Source organism: Piliocolobus tephrosceles, chromosome 3 (assembly GCF_002776525.5).
Source record: "Piliocolobus tephrosceles isolate RC106 chromosome 3, ASM277652v3, whole genome shotgun sequence".
Taxonomy (NCBI): domain Eukaryota; kingdom Metazoa; phylum Chordata; class Mammalia; order Primates; family Cercopithecidae; genus Piliocolobus; species Piliocolobus tephrosceles.
The window spans coordinates 181,860,630-181,869,042 of record NC_045436.1 but is presented as its reverse complement, the minus strand read 5'-3'; the positions used below and the strand labels follow the sequence as shown (position 1 = coordinate 181,869,042).

Below are 8,413 nucleotides of genomic sequence, written 5' to 3'. Positions count from 1 at the left end.
GTCGGCGGCTGCCGGGCCAGGGCCGGCGGGCGCGGCGGGCATGGCGGGCTCCGGGCCGCGGCCGCGGAGCTGGGGCCGGCGGGAGGCGGGCGCCTGGGATGAGGCGGCGGCGGCCGGGGGGCGCGGCCCGGGGCCGTGCCGGTGCTCGCAGGGGAGGCGGCCGTGGACCGCCCCGGGGAAGCCGGCCGTGCCCGCCGCGTGGACGCCGTGAGTACCGAGCACCGGTCCCGACCCCCGGACGCGGGCCTCCAGCTTCCGGGTCTGGATCCCGCACCCGGACCCCCTGGACCCAGGCCGCGAGCCCCGGGCGCTGCTGGTCGCCCACGCGCTTCTTGGGGGAACAAAGGCGGGCGTGGACCGTCCCAGCTGGCGGGTGGGGGGGCTCAGGCCAGCACGGGGCTTGTCGGTCTGCGGGCAGCTCTCCGCGGGCGGACTGGGCGCGGGGCTCCCTCCTCCATCCCCACTGCGTGGCTCCCTCGGGCCGAGCGTGGTAGGGCGGGCGCTGGGGTGTGGCGGCGCCTTTGTTCCAAACCTTCGCCTGTGGTTGGGGGCCCTGCGGCTGGGACCCGCCCCTGACCCCTCCCCGCCCAGAGGGGCTGGCTTTGGGTGCAGAAGGAGCGGGTGGGGTCCAGTCCGGTGACCCAGGCCGAGGCTGGCAGAAGACAGCCTGATGCCTTGGAGACTTCCTCTTGCACTTGTGCTGGTTTGCTAAAAGCGGAGAGTACTCTTCTTTTTATTTATTTTGTTTTTAATTTTTTATTTTTAGCTCCGGCTCTGTTGCCCAGGCTGGAGAGCAGTGGCCAATCATAGCTTACCGCCTCCGGGAACTCCTGGCTCAATAGATCCTCCCGGATTAGCCTCCTGCAGGGACTATAGGTGTGCACCACCAAGCTCAGCTAATTCTGTTTTAGAGATGGTGGTCTCTGTATGTTGCCCAGGCTGGTCTGGAACGCCTGAGCTCAAATGATCTGCCTGCCTTGGCCTCCCAAAGTGCTGGGATTACAGGCCTGAGCCACTGTATCTGGCTGTTTTATTTATTTCTAGAGACAGTGTCTCGCTTTGTTACCCAGGCTGGAGTGTGGTGGTATGATCACTGCAGACTCAAACTCCTGGGCTCGAGTGATCCTCCTGCCTCAGCCTCCTAGAGCAGCTGGGACTACAGATGTGCCCCGCCATGCCTGACTAATTAAAAAAAAATTGTTTTTTTTTTTTTTTTAGAGATGGTGTCTTTCTATGTTGCCCTGGTTTAGTTTTCTTTATGTGTGTTTTTTGGGGTTGGAGCTGTAGTGGAACCAGTCCTGCCCCACTGGGCATCTGAGTCTGACCTTAGCTGCTCCACTAAGGGCTTAACAGGACACTGGCCACAGGCCTGCTCCCATCCAACTCCACTGGGGCCCCAGGAGGGACCCTACCCAGGATGGAGTGAGGGCAGGCACAGACCAAACAATGCAGGGTGGGGGATACTGTTCACTGGGATCAGAGGTGAGGAAGATGCTGGATTTAGGTGAGCAGTGAGGGTGCCTAGCAGAAGAGGAGACTCTCAATCTGGGTCTTGATGGATGAGTAGAAGTTCTCTGCATGGGAAGGGGTGGAGGTCATTTCAGGCAGAGGAGGAAGCATTAAACAGCATGGTGGATCTCAAGGAGAGCAACTGGAGCATGAGTAAGGGGGGCTGGAGGAGGGGGCAGGGCATGACGTTGGGTCTGGTGGGTCTGGGTTAGCCCCAAGGCAGTCACTGGTCCTCCGCTGACTGTGTGGTCCTTGCTCGGGCTCAGAGGGCATGGCAGCGATATCCTGGGCTGGTGGGGTGAATAGCAACCAACCCACCAAATGGTGGTCACGGCCACTGCTGACCACAGTGTGCTGTGTGCTGAGCTGGGTATCCACTCTGTCCTCCAGCAACTGAGTCTCGGGTTCTCCCAGGACGGGAGTCCGGGTCGTTTGACCTGGGAACTGGGGGCTCTTGGCTGCTCACTTGCCCTCTTTCTGTCTAGGCCCCTTATAGGCTCATCTGGCACTGGGACTTGCAGTAGTTATGGCCTGAGGTCTGACTTACCTGGGCTGGGGGTTTTCTGAGTTCTTTCACCTCTACCCAGCCCCCATGGGGCCTTGCACTCAGTTGCTGTGTGCAGAATGAACCAGTGGAGAGAAAGGGCTGCACGTAGCACTCAGGATCCTGGGGTCGGGTGTGTGGCCGAGTGGACCAGGGGCTGACTGAGTGGACCAGGTGGCTCTGTCTCTCCTTGGGGTCCCACCCGGAAGCCCAAGGTCTTCAGAAAAGGGGTTTCCTTGCCTGTCACGGCCCCACCCTCCATGCTTTGTCCTAGATCTTGGCAATGTCCCCATGAGTGCCCTGGCTCAGCCATCTCCTGCCTGACCGTGTGTCTTTGTTCTTTATTGCAGCTTCATGGCGGCTGAAGAGATGCATTGGCCTGTCCCTATGAAGGCCATTGGTGCCCAGAACCTGCTAACCATGCCTGGGGGCGTGGCCAAGGCTGGCTACCTGCACAAGAAGGGCGGTACCCAGCTGCAGCTGCTCAAATGTGAGTCCCCAGGGTGGCCGGGAGCACAGTGGGAGGGCATGGGGGCAGGGCTGGCCATGTAAGTGAGCATCCTCTCTGAGCCTCTGCTTCCTCACGTGGTGGGCCCTCTGGATTTTCCCGTTCCCTCTCTGGTGGCTGGCACCCCTGGAGAACCAGAGGTTGACCTCGCTAGCCCCCAGGACTGTAGCAGGGTCCAGGGTGGTGCACACTGCTGGCCAGCTGGCAAGGGGAGCTGCAGCCTGCAGCCAGGACCCGGGGACCACAGGTGGCCAGGTAGGTCTGGCCTCTGGTGCTGCCCTCGCTGAATCCGTGAGTGTTCAGCGAGTTCGTTAGTCACTTGGCCCACAGTGAACCTATGTGTCAAGTCCTGGCTGGGTGCTGGACCTCTGGAGCTGCACAAGCCCCAGGCTCTGGCCCCCAGGATAGCTGGCTGAGAGGAAGAAGCAGCTCTCAGGATCAGGAGATGCCCAAATGCTGAGATACTGAAGGCCGAGAGCATCAGGGCCTGAGCAGCAGGTGCCGCGTGCCTTTGCAGCAGCAGTACTCTCTGCCGGGGACTCCCTGGCCGGGCCACCTGGTTGAGATGTCCAGGCTGGACTGATTGGTTCCTTTGAGGGCACTGGTTGAGCTGCTCTCCTCCTTGTCACCCAGCCTGGGAGGCACTGCTCGGGGCTGGGGCAGTGGAGCTGGGGTGGTTCCAGTGTAACTTTCCACCTAGGGGTGGCCCCATACCAGTGGCCCTCACTGGCAAACTCTCTGGGCTCCTGAGTCTCCCTCTTTTACTTTGTTTTTTTGAGACAGGGTCTTGCTCTGTTGTCCAGGCTGGAGTGTAGTGGCACGATCATGGCTCACTGCAGCCTCAACCTGCCAGGCTCAGGTGGTCCCCTCAGCTGGGACTACAGGCATGCCACTATGCCCTGTTAATTTTTTCTAAGTTTCTTGTAGAGATGGAATTTCATTATGTTGCCCAGGCTGGCCTGGAGCTCCTGAACTCAAGCGATCCACCCACCTTGGCCTCCCAAAGTGCTGGGATTACAGGTGTGAGCCACCACGTCCAGCCTATTTTTAATTTATTTTTATTATTTATTTATTTATTTTTTTGAGATGGAATCTCGCTCTGTTGCCCAGGCTGGAGTGCGGAGACGTGATCTCAGCTCACTGTAACCTCTACCTCCCAGGTACCAGCGATTCTGCCTCGGCCTCCTGAGTAGCTGGGATTACAGGCGTGTGCCACCATGCCCAGCTAATTTTTATATTTTTAGTGCAGACTGGGTTTCACCATGTTAGTCAGCCTGGTCTCGAACTCCTGACCTGGGGTGATTCCGTCTCGGCCTCTGAAAGTTCTGGAATTACAGGCATGGGCCACCGTGCCTGGCCTATTTATTATTTTTATGTCTCACTCTGTCACCCAGACTGCAGTGCAGTGGCGCGAACATAGCTCACTCTAGCCTCGACCTCCTGGGCTCAAGTGATCCTCCCACCTCAGCCTCCCAAGTAGCTGGAACTACACGTGCATGCCACCATGTCTGGCTAAGTTTTGTATTTTTTGTAGAGATGGGGTTTCACGTGTTGCTTAGGCTCACCCCATCTTTTATTTCTAGAGACAGTCTCACCCTGTCACCCAGGCTGGAGTGCAGTGACACGGTCTTGGCTCACTACAACCTCTGACTCCTGGGTTCAAGTGATTCTCCTGCCTCAGCCTCCTGAGTAGCTGGGATCACAGGCATGTGCCACCACACCCGGCTAATTTTTTATTTTTAGTAGAGATGGCGTTTCACCATGTTGGCCAGGGTGGTCTCAAACTCCTGACCTCGGGTGATCTGCCCACCTTGGCCTCCCACAGTGCTGGGATTACAGGTGTGAGCCACCGCACCCAGCGTTAGTCCCCCTCTTTTAGCTCTGATGTAGAGGGAGCCTCCAACAGCCCTGCAGCACCTAGCAAGTCAGCTGTGGCCTCTCTGGGCCTCTGGTCCTGGCTCTGCCTTTCCTCGTGGTGGCTCCACACAGCCTCCCACATCTACCCCTTCTTTGTGGGCAGCCAGGCCTGCCTTCGGGTGGCGCTCTGGGGCTAGCCAGTGTGCCCACACATTTTTCCTTATTTGGTCCCAGATTGGGCTCCTGGGGAGAGAGCAGCATGCCTACCTTGCTCCCTGCTCTTCCCTTTGGTGAGGCTTGGAGGCAGGAGGCTTGGCCCCAAGTTGCCCTGGGGAGGGTCCTCACAGGGGGTCTTGGCAACCACCCCTCCAGGCTCATCCTCCTGCCATTGCCACCTCCCACAGGGCCCCTGCGCTTTGTCATCATCCACAAACGCTGCGTCTACTACTTCAAGAGCAGCACCTCCGCCTCCCCGCAGGGTGCCTTCTCCCTAAGTGGCTATAACCGGTAAGAACCCGACCTGCCTGCTGACCTCGACCTGCCTGCTGACCTCGGGCCCCCACAGCCAGTGGGTCCCTCCCAGCAGAGTTCCGGCTGGGCCTAAAGGAAAGTGCTTTCCCGAAGCAGCCTTCGTGCCCATCCCCTGCCCTCCCTGCCTAGCCTCCGTGGTGCCTCACCCTCTCCATAGGTCCTGCCCTCAGGCCTGGGACCTTGGGTGTCCCAGGGTCTTCCTGTGGCTTCGTGCACAGGTCACAGGGGCCTGGACAACCTGCTCTCCAGAGTCTCCACTTGGCCACCACCCAGTGACTTCTGCATCCTTCCCCCCTGCCAACCTTGCCCCTTCACCCACCATGGCCTCTTTCTAGGCAGCCCAGACCCCAGCCAGCCCAGGCCCTGTCCCAAACTCAGGCCTGGCCCCAGGATTCCCTGCTTCAGGGTCCTCCCGGGCTGGGATTAGTTTCCAGCTTCACACATGTCCTGGGCTGGGCTCTATCCAGTGATGGGCCGTGAGGTGCCCTGGAGGGCTTTCTGCACTAACAGGCAGGTGGGCGGTGACCAGGTGACAGGTGGGCGGTGGCCAGGTGACAGGTGGGCGGTGGCCAGGTGGCAGGTGGGTGGGGGAGTGCATTGGCACAGCCTATGGCCTGGGGCCCACGCAGAGAGTTAATGCTGGCACCCACTCTGGTTCTGGGTGCTACCCCACCAGAGCCCTGCACCCCACAGCATTCAACTATGCCTTTTAGCACCCCTTAAGGGCTCAGCCCCTCCTGCCTGTGAGGAATCAAGGGTCACATGGTGTCGGTAGCGGGACTGGGGCTTTTGGAGTGACTCTAGGCCCCGGCCTGCACCCTGGCCACAGGCCTGGTAGGGCAGCCTTGCCAGAGCACCCAGCCCAGTGCCAGGTCCCCAGGCTGGCACAGAGCTCTGGAGTCCCCTGGGGAAAGTCATTCCCTTTCCACAGACAGACACAGTACCTTCTGGCCTCTAGCATGTGCCAGCCATGCCGTGAATCCTGGGCCCAGTGGCAGATGCAGTCATGCCCCAGGGAATTGTCTAGCCCATGAGGGAATGCTGGGCCTGAGGGGCTCTGGCCAGGCTCTCTTATGGGCCATGTACGTGCACCTGCCCCGGTGCCTGACCAGCAGGGCTCCCCACATGATACATTTTGTGATCTCAGTGCAAACCCCACATTCTGGCTGTGTGAGTGGGCCACAGAGCAGCCACGAGTCATTCCCTGAAATGCACGCAGGGCTGCCGCTGGGCCGCAGGGGCACGGAGCCCTGTGGGAGCCCCCAGGCAGGTCAAGCAGGCCTGGGCAAGTGGGGCCAGAGGTGGGAGGGTGGCGTCCATGGAAAGTGGCATTGGCGGGCATCGAGACGGGTGTGTCCTTGTCTCCTGTGCACTGCAGCTTCTAGGAAGCCCACACAGCACCCCTCCTCCACCCCTCCGTGTCCCCTTATGCCTGCCTGGGCGTGAAGCTCACTACGGGAGCATCAGCAGCCGGGGCCCGCCCTGATCTCCGCTTCTGCTGGGGCGTGGTGCTGGTGCCGAGATGCGTTCACGGGCGGGGGCTGTGGGAAGGCCGTCTCTACAGCTGTGAACCAGGCCGTGACCCCTGGCGCTGTGCCCCCAGGGTGATGCGGGCGGCCGAGGAGACCACGTCCAACAACGTTTTCCCCTTCAAGATCATCCACATCAGCAAGAAGCACCGCACCTGGTTCTTCTCGGCCTCCTCCGAGGACGAGCGCAAGGTGACTGGGGGTGTGGGCCTGCAGGCACCAGGCTGGACTCGCCCCGGGGGCTCGCTGGTGCCGGGGCTCTGGCCTCTCAGCCCCGAGCGAGGAGGAGGTGTGGCCAGGACACAGGCAGCTGGGTGGGCGCCACCCCTAGCCCCATCCGCATGCTGAGAGCCTGGTGCCAGCACCCACACGAGGCACGTGCTGTCCTGGGAGGTGCCCCTGTGGGCTGAGGGGAGCCACACAGCCATGCTGTATCCAGCTGGGTCTTCTCCCCTGACCTTGGGAGTCACAGCAGAGCAGGCAGGGCAGTGATGGTGGAGGGGTGCGGTGGGGCCCACCCTGGTGGCACCGTGCCCACCGCAGCCCCGCTGACCTGCAGAGCTGGATGGCCTTGCTGCGCAGGGAGATCGGCCACTTCCACGAAAAGAGAGACCCGCCCCTGGACACCAGGTGAGCCCGGGCCCAGGGCGTGCCAGGCAGTGAGGGCCCCTGGGGTGCCTGAGCCTGACCCGGGTGTCCGCCTCCCAGCCCCGGGCTTGGCATAGAATTATCTCCTTAAAAGTTTCCGGGTGGCTGGGCGCAGTGGCTCAAGCCTGTAATCCCAGCACTTTGGGAGGCCGAGACGGGCGGATCACGAGGTCAGGAGATCAAGACCATCCTGGCTAACACTGTGAAACCCCGTCTCTTCTAAAAAAAATACAAAAAGCTAGCCGGGCGAGGTGGCGGGCGCCTGTAGTCCCAGCTACTCGAGAGGCTGAGGCAGGAGAATGGCGTGAACCCGGGAGGCGGAGCTTGCAGTGAACTGAGATCCGGCCACTGCACTCCAGCCTGGGCAACAGAGCGAGACTCCATCTCAAAAAAAAAAAAATGTTTCCGGGAGATGCCAGCCAGGCCACGTGTATGGGTGTGCATGCATCTCTCTGCTTCTGTCTATCTCCAGCTCTGTCTTGTCACGTCTGTTTCCGTGTTGCTGCCATGGGTAGTTCCTGTGAGGGGATCATGTGTGTTTATACATCCGCCACCAGGGGGGCCCAGCGTGGCAGCAGCTGGGCACTTTGGGTTCCCAGCCCCCTACACCCACCCTGGCTCACCCGGAGTGAGACCAGAATGAATCTCCCGGCGGGTCACTGCTGGGCATTCTGAGCCTTGGCAGCCTCCCCCGTGAGCTGGCCCATTGCCCAGCAGTTAGTCTCTGGGTTGGGACTGCCTGGCCCGAGACGGTGTGGAGGGAACAAACCTTCCTGTCCTTTCACTGGTGGGGACAGGAGGCCTAGGGAGGGCTGGGCACACCCAAGGCTGCCCTGCAGGTCCCTGCCTGACCCCGAGCTCCTGGCCCCTGGTCCAGCCTGTCCTGCCTCAGACCCAGCCCAGAGTTGCCCAAGCCTTCTTGAGGCAGGGGCAGGTGGAGATGTGGGCACAGTCAGGGCGGCCATCGTTGTGGGCCAGGAGGGGCACCTAGAGGAGGCACCACAGCCTCCAGTTCTCCTGTCTGTCCTTGTAACTGCGTGTGTGTGTCCGCGTGTTGCTCCATGTTTGTGTGTGCATGTCTGCGTGTTGCTCCGTGTGTGTGCATGTCCGTGTGTTACTCTGTCTGTGTGTGCATGTCTGTGTGTTGCTCCGTGTGTGTGCATGTCTGTGTGTTGCACTGTGTCTGTGTGTGCATGTCTGTGTGTTGCTCTGTGTCTGTGTGTGCATGTCTGTGTGTTACTCTGTGTGTGCATGTCCGTGTGTTACTCTGTGTGTGCATGTCCACGT

General features: G+C 60.6%; 1 protein-coding gene across 5 annotated transcripts in view; it reads left to right on the top strand.

The window, feature by feature from the left end:
- The window catches only part of SH3BP2 (SH3 domain binding protein 2), a 33,575-nt gene that overhangs the window by 17,621 nt on the left and 7,541 nt on the right, over nt 1–8,413 (top strand). For 3 of the 5 annotated variants that reach the window (XM_026448267.1, XM_026448266.2, XM_026448268.1), the window contains 4 exons: nt 2,404–2,543; nt 4,823–4,925; nt 6,553–6,670; nt 7,038–7,108. In XM_026448267.1, coding sequence (XP_026304052.1) covers nt 2,404–2,543; nt 4,823–4,925; nt 6,553–6,670; nt 7,038–7,108 — 432 coding nt within the window. Of the gene's footprint in view, nt 1–8; nt 208–284; nt 877–2,403; nt 2,544–4,822; nt 4,926–6,552; nt 6,671–7,037; nt 7,109–8,413 lie in introns of those variants that run through there. The other 2 variants (XM_026448265.1, XM_026448269.1) reach the window with 2 other exon arrangements.